Below are 16,109 nucleotides of genomic sequence, written 5' to 3' on the forward strand. Positions count from 1 at the left end.
GAGGACTTTGGATATCCTCAATTTGAACAAACAACCGATTAAGATTTAGGAGTTCTTACCATCTGCACGCTGTTGCAGTCCTGTAATTCATACTCAAAGAGGAGCACCCTAGACTCAGAGTCCTGACCAGCAACAGGACATCCACCTAAAGACAGACCAGTTGGCTGGATCAACTGACCATTGCTAAACAAGTCCTGCTGGACTTCTACAAGAACCCGGTTCTCTCCGCATTGAACCGCTACGCTGCTGGGAGTCACGGGTTGCCTCAACTGGAAGTCCACCGCCAACTCGCTCTGCACCTCGGGAACGACGGGATACCTCCAATCCAAAGGCTTCACTGGACCCTGCAACAGCTGCTTCTCCTGAAGGCCAAAAGGCTCCTGTGCAAGGCCTCTGGAGGCAGGACCCAAAGGACTCTGAAATGGAGAAGCCACTTGCAAAGGATTCCAGAGCTCTGGAGCAGAAAAGGCAGGACTTCTGAAATCTGGATCTGATTTTTGCCCCGTGCTTCTTGGACTTTGACTGTGCATCAAACTTCCCCATGCATCAGGCAGATCAAACACAACCATCACAACCACCACTAACACACCTCTCAGAAGCCCCATCCTAGCAAACTTGGACACAAATGCCACAACACACACCAGTGCTTGGCTTTGCCATTTTGTACAGCTTTGAATGAAGGTGGCTCATCCCCTTTTAGTTGAATTGATTGCCTTTGATTCTCCTCTGGAACTGTAGAGTTTATACATCAGCCAATGAGAACTTGCTATAATGTCACTAGCCAAAAGAAGGCTTGAGGTTTTAATCGAAACTCTTGCAATTAGGAAAGTGATAGTTTGTCCATGATTGGAACTCAGGCCTCGTCCACACCTACATGGGTATTTTTATAAACTTTTATAAACAAGTTTTTCCTCCTCCGCTTCCACATGAAAATGCAAAAACATGCTTTGAAGCACTGTCTAGAGCAGGGGTGTCCAACCCTGCTCCTGGGGAGCTACCGTCCTGCAGATTTCAGTTCCAACCCTGCTCCAACACACCTGCCTGTAATTATCTAGCACCCTGAACTAGGGATGGGGAAATTAAGCCTCATGAAGCAGTGAGGCTTTCCCCTGACTTTTCCGGGAAAAGATTTGAAGCTTCAAGAGTGTCGAGAACAGCGCCATCTGGTGCTAGTGACGTCTGTCTTAAACGTTTAAAAATATGCAGGTTGTGCCAGAGTTTATGCTGGATTCAGTGCGTACATCTTTTATCTTTTATACATTATGTTAAATATTGCAGTTTTGATGCTTTCATTGTGATTTTACTGGCAGGGTTTACAAAAGTTGATCAAAATGACGAGATATATTTACGTGGGGCATTTGGCAACAAAGCTTGCCTATTTCCAAATGTAATCGCGTGCATCTATGATGATTATATCGTCCGTGTGTTGAAAAAAACAACAGATTTTTCCACTGGCGCGGAATGAGCATTTTGTTCAATCCTATGGAAGTTGAGCTCACGCATGATCGTGAATTAATTGAAAACTAGTGCGTACGCGCCATTACTTACTATAGCCCTGTCCCAAATGGCACCCTAAACCTCACGGTCTTCCTACGAGTCTGCACTTCCATGACCCGCCAGACCCGGAGATCGGCTAAATGGATTAGAAAACGGTAAAACTCAACTGTTTAACTCTAGGGGAGATGGAAAATGAGCCTATTTTCCAAAAAAAGTGGAGTGTTCCTTTAAGACAACAATGTGAACGGGTATACAAAAACCCCCAGATATGAGCAGTAAATCGGAACTGATCACAAATAAAGCTTGCAGTGTGAACGTAATGTCATCTGTAAAGCACCTGCGCTCACACAAAAAAATAGAAATCCATAAATATAATTAAAATACAAATCAGTAGTTTAGATGTGAACATCATAAATGTATATAGTCTGATGCAACACCTCTAATTGGTCAGGTAAAATAATATGTGCTTTTAATTATTTGGATATGTAATACTTTATTACTTGATTTAATTCCACAGTGAGAGAGATTAATACATATATTGCCTAAACATTTTATTAGCATCAAGTGGAAAGGATCAAGTTTGTTGCATTGATTGATCACAGGTCTACAGACTGACAGACCAAAACCATTCTAGAAATACTGAGACTGCATTGCAAATCACTTCATATCCTTTAGGAGGTTTTTTCCAACAAGGTTATTTTAATGCATCCACAAAACCATCACATTTAAAATGGAGCCATCTTGTGGCTGATGGTATACATTGTACATACATGTGTAAATTATAGGTTTCATATTCATATTCCCAGAATAGGACCCTCAGGACTTTATAGCAACATTTACCAGCATTTGTAGTAACATTTGTTACTAATACAAGAATTGTCGACAAATACCAACTTAACTTGACACATTGACAAACCTCCCTTATAAAAAAGTACAGTAGTACCATGGTAAAGTGATGGAGTTAGATGTAGTGTTATACAATAATGAATAACAATAATAAAACGTGAACAATTCAGTTTGTTGCCAATGCAACATTTCTACTAAAATTACTTTAAATAAAAATAGATGAAGAGGAGCACATAAAATAGCTTTTTATATCATTTAAAATATCAAAAGCATATAAATATGTAAATAACATTGTGTAAACCCAATGTAAAATGAGACAGACAAAGCATTAATGTAACAACTTAAAATATTTATTTTCTGAATGAAAAATATAGTTGTTTACAATGGGATATAATTTAGCTCTTCTGACAGCTGTACATCATCAGAACACGCACTCGTGATGACGACGGCACATTTAATGTGGTTAAAAGTTAATAACACTTAAAATCAGCCATATAAACAGTATCTGCTATTAATATACATGTATTCAAAAAAAAAAAAAAAGCAGCTCTGGGAAGGGCTTGAACAGTCCAGTTTTCAGCTTTATTCAGAAGTTGTCTTGAATCTCCGGTTTCCAGTTCAGATGAACACTGATCACGGTCTCCGCTCACAGAAATCTACATCTAGAACATGAATTATGAAAAGGACATTGTGCTTTTACAAGCGTTCCCTCCAGAACACTTCCACCTCATGTAGCAGTGACGGATAAACGCTGATTCAAGGAGAAGCTCGGCCTGGAGATGCGTTCAGATCATTGAGTTGAAGTGATATTCAGAATCCAGATGCACAATATAATGTCAAACAAAGTGATTGTCCTTCACAAAAAAAAAAAGAAAAAAAAAAAGGAAAGATTTCTATTGTTTTACACACCATTTTCAGATTGAATTTCTGGTCATATTCCAGCCCAAAAATCTATTATTTTATATTTTGCATGAAAAATAAAGTCTATTTTTGGGACAAATAAAACATCATGAAATATTTTCATAACAATTATGCATATTTTACTGAAATAAATCTCACCCCATCAGAAGTCAATAAATTAAATTCAGTGCAAAAAATACTTTCAATTGCACTTATTTAACCTCTTAAACTCTGGGACCATTTTTGGGGATTTCCACCTGGATTTGTCCGACCCAAATTGAAAAGCTTCCCACATACAGTGTCTCTAAATACACAATTTTGGTGCAATTTTACAGGAAACCCTTTGAATTTTCATAAACCACTGCTAAAAGTGATAAACATGTGAGTATATGTTGTCTGAGCTGTGTTTGTTTTGAAAGTGTGTAACTCAGGCCCTGTGTGTTCTAGCACCCTGCACACAGTTTGGGCTGTTTCCACTAGATTCCAGAAAATATTTGTGTCTGTCATATTGTATGCAAGAGTTATTCAAATGGATCTGAAGGGTGGAATATTACCTTTTTTAATGTAATTTCTGCCTACACTCTAAAAAAAAAAAGGTTCTATATTGCACCAAAAATGGTTCTTGGCTCGTAATCATACGGGAACCTTTTTTAGTGCTATATAGCACCAATTTTGGTGCTTCAGTGGTTCTTCAGCGGTTCTTCAGAGGTTCTTCAGAGGTTCTTCAGAGGTTCTTTGACTAAGGTGCTATATAGCACCTCTGAAGAACCACTGAAGCACCAAAATTGGTGCTATATAGCACTAAAAAAGGTTCCCCTATGATTACGAGCCTTTTTTTTTAGAGTGTACCCAGATCTCTCAAATATACAAGTCTCCCCAAATACAGTGGTATAAATGCAATATCCCAGTGTCATTAAATAATTATTCCCAGTGTTTGCTGAGATATGCTGGAAACAGCCCAAACTGTCTGCAGGGTGCTAGAACACACTGGGCCTGAGATATACACTTTTAAAAAATGAATTTAAAACCAAAAAAATCAAAAAGCGCCTCTTTTGTTTGTCTGTTTTTTTAAATATTTGATATGTTTATTATATCACACACAACATATACTATAATATTTATCACTTTCAGAAGTGTTTTATGTAATTTCAGGGCTTTCTATAAAATGACACGGGATATTGCATTGATACCACTGTATATGGGTATGGGGGATTACATAAAAAAAGCTAATATTCCTCCATTCAGATCCATGTGAATAAATCTTGCATATATGATCCAGACATAAATCTTTTTTCCAGTATTTTCTGCAATCTAGTGGAAACAGCCCAAACTGTCTGCAGGTTGCTAGAGTTACACACTTTCAAAACCGAATTTACAACTAGAAAATTAAAAAGCGCCTCTTTTTTACAGCTCAGACAACATATACTCACATGTTTATCACTTTTAGCAGTGGTTTATGAAACTTCAAAGAGTTTCCTGTAAAATTACAACAAAAATTTGTATTTAGAGACCAGTGTATGTGGGTATGGGAAGCTTTTAAAATTTTATCAGCCAAATCAGGCAGAAATGGTCCCAGACTAATTTAGTGTAAATAAGTTACTTTGTGTAAAACAAATGCCAAAGTGATGCATATCTCCAGAAAGTAGAGACTCTAAGGGCGTGTTCACACTTGACGTCTTTTTTGAAGCTGCCAGCATCTGGTTTACATTATAATCCTATGGAGTAAACCGTGTTTTCAAAAAAGTTGTGACCGCTTTTTTAAACGCCGACATCTTTTACTGCAGATCAGCGCTGATAAAAACACCCTTCATCAAAATGGAGAAGGTGCCGGTAGATCAACTAAACAGCAGTAGCAGTTTTTTTTATTTTAGTTTAAGGGCGTTTTCACACCTGAAAGTCCACACCAAGGTCCAAACCAAAGTTCATGTTTTGATAGATTTTATACATTGGGTTACATTTGGGTTAGTTTTGGTTTGGTTTCACATTGCAGTTATGCGAGCGCAATATCAATATCGTCAATAAGCACCATACAGTTCTATTCTTCGCCGTATAATGCCGTGCATCCACAAATGTCGTTGTGTACCGACATTCTCCTCCCAGTTAACTTCAAAAGCCTTTCTCTTTCTCTACATCTTGTATCTCTGCACCGCACAACGTTCTTGTTGCTGCTGAGGATGCCGTCGGCTGCTATTTGAAACCAAACGCTTCCAACTTTTTTTTACTTAAAGAGCGCTCGTCAACTTTTTCTAGTCAAAGACGACGTCAAGTGTGAACCTAAGCTTTCAAATGGTACCACATAAGAGGTCAGAGCTCCTCCACAGACGTTTAAAATTTAAAGTATATACTTGATGACTTAGCTGGGCTAAATTGCATTTCGTGTGTTTTTTGAAGTAAAATATGACCTGGACATTGTGTGAAATTCAACCATGGCAACATTTGACGACTAAAAATTTCAATAATGAATCTTTGGCCCCATTTACACTGCACGGTTCAAGTGACACAATTCCGATTTTTCCCTCATGTGGCACAGATCGGATATGACATGTGAACGTGTAAGCAGGATAAAAACACACGATCTCCTCCAATCAGAATCAGGCCTCACTCATATGTGGTAATAAATCCGATATGATTCGGATATGTGCATTTGCGTCTGCCATGTAAGTGGTCAAATCGGATATTCCCCAGTAAATGCGAGTCGTCCGTCATTGAAAAAGGGACGGAGGCGAATGACGTCAACTCAGGTGGACACGAATTGTGATCAAGGGCTCTCCTCTTTTTTCTCCGCCTTATGAGAACAATGTTTTGCTGACCTTTAAAAATAGTGCGGAAAGCAAAACATTGAATAATCATTTCGTCTGCATCCATTGTATATCGAGCCGTTTTACTTCCTTTTCCGGGTCAGAACGTCTTGGGCTGTTTCGCCAGTGTATAGTGTAAATGCAAATATCGGATACGGGTCGCTTTTAAAGGATGAAGCCGACAAAATCGGAATTGTGCATCAAGACCTGCAGTGTAAATGCGGCCATGAATGGGACATCGCATTGGGGTATGTTTGGGTTATTTAAGAACATGCAAATCAAGCATCAATCCTAATTAAAGAAGACCTGATTGTGAAGAATGTGTGAATGAAAGCTCAAAGGGCCTACATGAGTTGATATGGCACATTGTGCTTGCACTTTCACAGTGTTTTAAGACTTTAAGAGAAGAAGTAAATGAACTGGATATGCTGAAAACTCTTTGGTAAACCATCATAGCTGGTGTGTGTGTGTGTGTGTGTGAGGTCACAAGTCTGTGGTGCTCGTCGGGTTACTGAGCGCTGAAGCTGAAAGAGCTGAAAAAATACAAAAATATCCCTAAGGAGAAAGCCGTTCTGATATGATGCGTAGAATACATTTGAGAGTTTTCATATACAATCGTAATACATATTGTAAGTTATTTTTGCGGTCAGAAAACAAACCCTCCCGTCTTTGGCTGCATTCAAACTTGAGATCGGCGAAACCCATTCGTAGAGTTAGGAAATCTCAAGAAACAGCTTTGCTTGAACACGCTTGGACACATCTTCAAACTCCCAGAGTCCTGTAACATCCATCCCACGATGCACAAAGGTGAATCTCATGAAAAGAAACGACTCGTCATATTAAGCATATAGAAAAGCGGCATTTTTTTTTTTTTACATTTTGGCATTACTTTCATTAAAACCGAACACTTTGTCCATCGTATTTGTGTTTTTTGTGAGATTCACCTGATCATTTCTACTGAAGTTTCATTTCAAACACCATGTCTGCTGTTTTCGTTTTTGGCGTGCTAAACCTTCATGCGTAAACTAGTAAAATCCACAAGGAACCCGGTATAAAAGAACCACTGCAGTATTAAATAACAGAGCTGCGTCATTGGCGTCTATGTACAGCAAGATAAAAGTGCTGGGACTGACATCCGTGATCACGTGTAAAAGCCCACAGTGAAATCTGTGAATAATACTGGTAAGAGAGAGCGCGGCGCAGCGTCCTTCATACTTGCCCCGGCTCGTGTCTCGCCCCGTCACTAATACTGTGAGGAAGCGCTCAGGAAGCGAAGCCGCGCCGGCGCCGGTCCGATGCGTTCACGGCTCCGGCGGACTGAGAGGTTGTGAGAGGGCTCATGGGACATGAGCCAGCGCTGGTCTCAGATCAGCCTGGAGTTTCTCAGGAACTGAATGAGCACTTTGTAAATGAAGGTGTACTGTGAAAGCGTCTGCACCATCATCATGCGTTGCTGCCGCAGCAAGTTCAGAACAGTCGGGACGTCCAGCATCTGTCAGGAAACATCCACACATCAGTGAACATCTGCCTTCTGAATATGAACACTTTATAATATTAGCTAAACAGGCAAAGCAATGCATGCTTATTTATTAAGCAAATTTCATATGCAATGGAAATTCAAAGTGCTGCACATAAAAAATTACTTACATGATATACATATATAAATAAAGGTACATAAGATATATAAATAATCATAATTTATATGTTTATTTATAAGTATATTTAATAACATAACATTTAATATTAAAATAGAATAATAAAAAAAGGAATATTATTAATTATCCATTATTAAAATATTGTATATAAAATCAAAACATTAATAAAAACAATTAAATAATAACATTTCATTAAATTACATTTGATAATAAAGTAGAAATTAAAATATAATTAATTATTATTAACTTATCAGTCTTTTTCTATTTGAAACAAATCATTTTAAGGAAAAATTATTAAAATATATTGTATATAAAATATAAATAAAAATACATAAATATAAATAATTAAACTATTAATAATTTGATAATAACATTTCATTAAATAACATTTAATATTAAAGGAGAACAATTACAAAAATAATTAAATATTATTAACTTTAGGTTTGAACTCGTGCCTTGAATCTGATTTTGAATGATCAGACGGATTTATTTATTTGAAACTAATCATTTACACAAAAAGTATTAAAATATATTGTTTATAAAAAATATAATATATATATATAATAAAAATAAACGATATAAAATAATTTAATAATTACATTTAATGAAATAACCTTTCATATTAAATTAGAATAATTTAAAGAAGTATTAAATATTAATAACTAGGTTGCAAGTCGTGACTTATAACATGAATCTGATTTTGCACTGATATCAGGCGGATTTATTTATTTGAAATAAATAATTTACACAAAAAGTATTAAAATAGATTGTATATAAAAAGTAAATAAAAAATAAAAATGACAGATATAAATAAAATGTATAAATAATTAAACTACATTAATAATAACATTTAATATTAAAGTAGAATAATTAAAATATAATTAAATAATATTACGCCTTATGAACCTTTTGTGCACTGATATCAGACTTATTTAATAATTTGCTACAAATAATTTACATAAAAATATGAAAATATTGTATATTAAAGTTACAGAACAAAAATTATTTTAATAATTACATTTAATTAAACAACATTTCATATTAAAGTATAATTAAAATATAATAATATAAAAATAATCAAGTGTTTCATATTATGAAGTCTATTTAAACAATTTAATCATTTAAATAATTTAATAATAAATAATTATTTAATTTAAAAATTCATAAGTTTTATTTGATTTGTAAATGTATCATTTATTTATAAAAAAAAATGGGCATTTTCATTTGAATAAATACAAAATTTCCAGCAAAATAAATCAATTTGTGATGTACACTATTAATATTATATTACATTTCTCATACTGTGAGATGATCCCTAGGTCAAATTTTCAGTGTTTTACAATGTTAACCGCAGATTGTGAGAAGCATTTTAAATGTTTCGATTAGGGCTGTCAAAAGATTAATCGCGATTAATCGCATCCAAAATAAAAGTCATCATATATGTGTGTGTACTTTGTTAATTATTATTTATATATAAATACACACACAAGCATGTATATATTTAAGAAAAAAATATTTTTTATATATAAAACATTTATATTTATATATATTATAGATTATATAAATGTATATACATGCAAATATTTCTTAAATGTGTGTGTATTTATATATAAATAATAATTAACAGAGTACACACACATATATTATGTAAACACTAACTTTTATTTTGGATGCGATTAATCGCGATTAATCTTTTGACAGCCCTAATTTCGATGGCTGAACGATTGTCCCCAAGTTCCCTAACAGAACCACAGCCCTTCCTTCCCTCACAGCCTGGCTTTCGTCATGTGAATGTTAAATGTGCCGTATACTGTGACTCAGGTCTGAGTGTAGTACAAACCTGTCCGGCCACATGCTGACATCTGCATGCCGTCATCTCTATTCTGAGCAGCCATGTGTTTTGTAAGCTGAAGCAGACGTGTGACATTTCTTTCGGCCCTGATGTCAAGTGCATGTAGTTTACCCTGGTAACCGTGAGCATTTTACCCTTGTGTCATGCACTCATGCCACTGTAAGCACAGGACATATGTACCTCATTATGTTCCAGACAAGCGATCATGATCTCAGACAGAATGACCACACCAGTGCGTCCCACCCCTGCGCTGCAGTGCACCAGAACCGGCAGGTTTGTGTTCTTTGGGTCGCTGGAGCTGTTTGTGTGTCGCCTCACGGACTGGATCTCCTCCAAGTACGCTGAGACACAGAAATAGAGCGGTTTAAAGAGCCACGCCAGGCGAAAACACTCCAGGCACACCGCAAGAACAGTCATGAATGATAAACATCACCAAAACACTGTTTCTTCAATCAGTATGATGCAGACACCTCTCAACATGACCAGGTCATATTTCACACAGAAATTACAAATTATATTGTGCACCAAGAAAATAAAGCCTATTTTAGACGCAACAAGATGTCATGTGACATTACTGTTATGCATTGGGCCAAGAAAATTCAACATTTCATCTGCAAATATATTTATGACCCTAAAACTATGAAGACTCACTGTATATTTAAGTACATGCATAGTATTTGCATTATGCATTTACTTGTGTGTTTGTGTGTGTGTGTTTAATATTTAAAGATTACATATATATATATATATATATATATATATATATATATATATATATATATATATATATATATATATATATATATATATATGCAAGTAAAAAAGATGTAATAAAATATAAAAATGATTAAATTATGTACATAAAATTATAATATACTATATATATATATATATATATATATATATATATATATATATATATATATATATATATACACATATATATATATATACACACACACACACACATACATATATATATATATATATATATATATATATATATATATATATATATATATATATATATATATACACACACACATATACACACACACACACATATACACACACACACACATATATACACACACACACATATATACACACACACACACACACACACACACACACACACACACACACACACACACACACACACACACACACACACACACACACACACACACACACACACACACTAGGGATGGGCATTTCAAGCAAAAATTATATTCGACGATCGCTGGGAATTATTCGATTTTTATTCGAAAATCGCAACTCCTCCCCCGCATGCACGCATGTAAAGGCTACACGCATATAAACAGAGAGAGAGGGGGAGAGACCATTCACACTCTCAATCTGTAGGATAACAAACTGTTTAATTCATTAGGGAATAGGCTATATCAACTCAAGCCATATATATTTATTGTAACATGCTGAAACATATGACTGTAATGTGACATCGCCACAAGTTACCTGATAAATACCACAAGTCTACAGCGTGCGCGTGAGACGATGTGTTATTCTTCTGTCTTCTCAGGGCGTTTTAACTCTTGACATTTTAGTTCGGAATGGGGCACGGTTAGCATGAAAATTTGCTAATGTGAAAGCTTACCTACAGAGCTTGGTGTGCACTGAGGTACCGAACCCGAGAACACAACCGGAGTTCGGTTGCTCTCGGAGCTGTGCCACGATTCACGTGAATGTGCAAACAACAGGTGCGCACTTGTTCTTGAAGAAAACAGAAACCAGCGCATGCGTTTTAGCCGATTACAATGTCATTAGTTCAATAACATACACGTAAGAGATGATAGTGTTGATGATTTAGCTGAGATACGATCGCGAGAGCGAGCCTGCAGTGTATTCACCATAGAGTGCAATCAGGGCAGCAAATGAATGGCAATTCACCGTCTCCTCAAAAGAGTCTGTTTGCAAGCAGCAAAGCCGCATTCAAGCGACACATACGATAAACCCAAGTGTCGTTTACTCAGCTGCACATAATAGCACCAAATTAATTGAAAAAATCCCAATATATTGACCCGCGCTCTGTTTTCTATCACGCCCGTGCACGTCTGTGATGACGTAAGATGAACGCAAACGCACCAGGGTTCAAGTTGAGTGTGAAACCAGACCAACACTGCGGAGGCGGAGGGAAGAATCAGACTCGGACCGCAGCAAACGTGTCCAGTATAAAACACCCTGAGAGCGGACTGGCAGCTTTAGGAGCGTTACTGGCAGCGCCTCTGGTTACATGAACGCGTCAGCACCACATCAGCACCGACAACATGGGGATTTTTTTTGGACGATAATCGCACATACTATTCGATATTCTATAATTAAATAACTAATCGAATATTCGAAAATCGCGACCCATCCCTAACACACACACACACACACACACACACACACACACACACACACACACACACACACACACACACACACACACACACACACACACACACACACACACACACACACACACACACACACACACACACACACACACACACACACACACACACACACACACACACACACACACACACACACACACACACGTGTGTAAAATGTAAGTAAACTATATATTTTTATTAAATAATCGTAAGTATGTGTACATATATATATATTAAATTCAAAGTTTTTATATTTTTTAAGGCCTAATAAATGTTCAAATGTATAGATTTCAATTATGCTGTAATGTTGAATGGCCATAAATAATGGCTAAAAAAATAAAAAATAAAAAAAATGCATAGAGACATCAGTAGCAGTAGTATCATAAAAAGATGCCATCACGACAAATGTTTAAAGTATACTGTCTATAAGTGGTTTCTACATAAATTTGAAGAGTGACTGTGAAATTATTACAATATAGATATATATACCTTTATTGTTAGTTGCGATAAATAGTAAAACATTTTTAATGGATTCACAGCACTAATATATATTTATTAGGGATGTCACGATACCAAAATTCCAGTAGTCGGTGTCAATACCATAAAAATGTTACGGTTCTCGGTACCAAAGCAATTTTTTTATTACAATTTTATTTAACTATTTAAAGAAATATTCAATTTATATTTAATGAGTTTATAATTTATGATGATAATCATTAAAAGTAAACAATACATATAAACATTTTAAGGTGACATGCTGTTTAAAATTAAACATTGTTTATAAAAAAGATCAAGTGAGAAATAAGCAACCGAATAATAATAATAATAATTATTATTATTAGCAGTAGTATCATTAGTATTATTATTACATTGAGACGTAGCTAAATCTACTGTACAACAGTAGCCTAATATATATTTATAATATAACTTTTATTTTGACGGGTTGCCGTGAAGACCTTTGAGTGTCCGTGTTCATGATATGAGCTACTGTTCTCTTGATGAAAAATTACAGTAAGTTGTTTGGGTATTTATGACTCAGAAATATGACCTGGAGATGTTTGAGACATTCAGCATTCCTTACAGCAACATGTTAAACAATTTAAGAGAATACTTTCACTTTTCTTTCTGGCTTACTCACAGAGAAACAAACAATTTGTCCAGACACAATGACAGAGAGCTACAAACAAAATCATCTGCACATTTGCAGATACTAACACCACCAGTGAAGTCTTGAGTGTCTAAATCAGTGGCGTTTGACCTAAAGAAAGCTGTACTTACACAGAAAGCCTTTAAAGTCCTCGGGGCAGCTGTGATCGGGCCAGTCCGTGTACTGCAGGTGCCAGACGGTTCGCTCCTGTCCCGTGAGGAGGTGTTTGATCTTCAGGCCCGTTGTGGCGTAGCACCCCGAGTCCGTGCGGAAGCGTGTGGTGATCTTAAATCGTCCATAAGTAACAGTGTTGTGGCGGGAGCCCAGACGAGGCCAATAGCGGAAACTCTTCTCACGACCTCCTTCCTGCAGGTCGAGAAACAAAACAAGCCAGTTCGTGACCATGAACTCGATAGTCAACTAGAAAAATAGCACTAGAGAGGAGCATTTTGATAAATATCTACACTATATTACATATTCATTCATTATATTTTAACTTGAACTGTTCTTTAAAAGGGGGGTCTAATGCCATTTCATGCATTATTGATTCTTGTTGATTATTATGAGAAACATGGACAACATTTCAAAACACGAGTTGGACGTATGAAAGAGTATTTCTGTGGCAAATACACTCCTTCAGGATTCAGACAAGTTTCGGAAAGTTTTTTTCGAGTATGGCCCTGTATAAATGTCATTAAGGGCAGGATTCCTTGTATGGGTCCCATCAACGAGCTTTGTCCGGCCGCCATTTTGTTTTTTGACCACTAAATCAACAATGTCACTAAAGAAGTGTGTTTCTGTTTGAGAGGGAAAGATAATCTTGTTCAGCTTCCCAAATAACCCAGTGTTAAGGAAACAGTGGATGCATTTTGTGTTTCCGGAGTTCTGCAAGTGTGTGTGTTTGTTCCCGGTCACGAGTCGAAACCGAAGGTGGTGAGTGAAACTGATCAAATGTGTGTTTTGATGGCAATCGGCGCGCAAGTGCATATAATGTGAACAACACCAACGTATAGAGAATCAAGAGTTATTCAAGGATAATGCCATGATGTATTGTGTGTGTGTGTGTGTGTTCTCGTGACTCTTTAGCTCCGCCCACTGCACGCCTCCACGGACTCTGCTGTTTTCTGAAAGAATCGGTTCAGTGTGTCTGTCTTTTATAAAATGATAAACTAAAGACTCTTGGGAGATATGAAGGATCAACACTGCTCTACAGATACTCAAGATTAACATGAGACTGGCAGAAACTGTGTGTTATGACCCCTTTAACATTTAAATGTATCCGTTGTGAAAACAAGCTATAGTTTACAGCATTAGTTGTAGAGATTAGAGATTTTTTCCTTGAGAAAAATTGGCATACTGTATCCGATTTACACCACACACACACACAAACACAAACACACGCACACGCACACGCACACACACACACACACGCACACGCACACACACGCACACACAAATCAATATGTAATCAAATCAGGACTGGAATTGAAACAAATCGCAAACTTGTGCATTGCAATTAAATAAAATCCGGAAATGTGTGTCAGACCTAATAGCAACCAATTTAATTTTCACCTCCTCTGCTGTGACCATGGCGATGATGGCGACTCCTTGTTCCCAAACCATTTGCCAGAAGTCCTGGCAGGTGCTGGAAAGCGGACCCTGAGATGCGATATAACTCCACTCTTTACCTCGGACCGTAACCTGGTAAACACAGCGGCACAACATCACAATATGAAGGCTGTTTAATCTGATATAAATCAACATATATATATAAATTAAATATAGCTGCAAGCATGAGTTATTGGGTCCAAGCACTTTAAGTCACTTTAAAGGGGTCATAGAATGACATTTTTGTACAAGTTAATATGATTCTTTAGTGTCTAAATGAAAAGTTTGTAATATACTTTAATTAAAAATTCTCATTAGTATTGTAAGAAAACACTCATTTTACCTGGTCAAAACCAACTCAGTTTTCAGCAAGTCATTTCAGTGTATGTGACTTTAAATGATAATGAGCTTTGCTCACCCCGCCCCCTCTGCTCTGTGGGGCGTTCGGTTCGGTTCGACCCGACACAACACCACAACACACGTGGAGTGTTGCCTTGACAACATTTGAGGGTATATTTTCGAGAAATAATGGCAACGGGAGTCTCTGAGGACACATCTAAGCAACCTTATCATTTTGAACCGGAGTCGGACCAGGAACAGATGACGAACCCATCGAAGTTCGAACAGGACGTTTCTGAATGGTTGGTTAACGTCATGTCACTTTGATCTATCTTTGTACTGGCACAGTAGCGTAGTTGCTATGTGTTTACTGATGTGTATGTTAGTTCATTGACAGATTGATGTTATGTTATAAGATTTTTTTTTACATTACTTCTTAATCAGTAACAGACACCGTTATAAACCATGTACAAAAGTAAGCTTAGTGTAGTGTTACCACGTTAACTTTATCACCCGAGTACACAGTTTGTAATAACAAACATAACGCGTTGTTCATTATAAACGTGGGATTATGAATTATATTGAGAACGTCATACACAGAAAGCATGCCGTAATGTAACTTACCCTGTAAACTTTAGCCTCATTCAATGTGAAGCGTGCAAGCGATTTGCAAAGATTAATATAAAGGTTAATAAAACACAACACCACAATCGCTTAGACGCCATTCTGCTCCAGAGTATCAACAATGGCGGACTGATGACAGCTCGCTCAGGGCGGGTCTGTGTTGAAACGCTGCTGTCAATCAACAATCGTAGGGGGGGCGTACACCGTGTAACATCACACGATCAGACGGCTCGATTTGAGACAGGGGAAAATATATAAGGAGATTAAAAAAAAACACTGGATGTATTTTTATCATTATAGGATGGTTGTGTACAGGCACTGCCAACACACATTTCCGTATAATCAACTTGTAAAAGTGCATGTACCATTCTATGACCCCTTTAAGCACCTTCAAGTGCTCTCCAAAAAATTTGCATAATTTAGCAAGCCTGAACGAACCTAAACCTA

The 16,109-nt window shown here is 36.7% G+C and overlaps 1 protein-coding gene across 2 annotated transcripts in view; it reads right to left on the minus strand.

Annotated features, from left to right (window-relative positions):
- Positions 1–4,926: 4,926 nt before the first annotated feature.
- Positions 4,927–16,109, minus strand: part of ptpn21 (protein tyrosine phosphatase non-receptor type 21) — a 68,032-nt gene continuing 56,849 nt past the window's right edge. For both annotated transcript variants that reach the window (XM_079833211.1, XM_079833210.1), the window contains 4 exons: positions 14,664–14,792; positions 13,223–13,457; positions 9,729–9,889; positions 4,927–7,533 (listed from right to left, as the gene is read on the minus strand). In XM_079833211.1, the coding sequence (XP_079689337.1) occupies positions 7,405–7,533; positions 9,729–9,889; positions 13,223–13,457; positions 14,664–14,792 (654 nt within the window). In that variant the 3' untranslated portion in view covers positions 4,927–7,404. The remainder of the gene's footprint in view (positions 7,534–9,728; positions 9,890–13,222; positions 13,458–14,663; positions 14,793–16,109) is intronic.

This window comes from Gobio gobio, assembly GCF_949357685.1.
Source record: "Gobio gobio genome assembly, chromosome: 13".
Lineage (NCBI taxonomy): Eukaryota > Metazoa > Chordata > Actinopteri > Cypriniformes > Gobionidae > Gobio > Gobio gobio.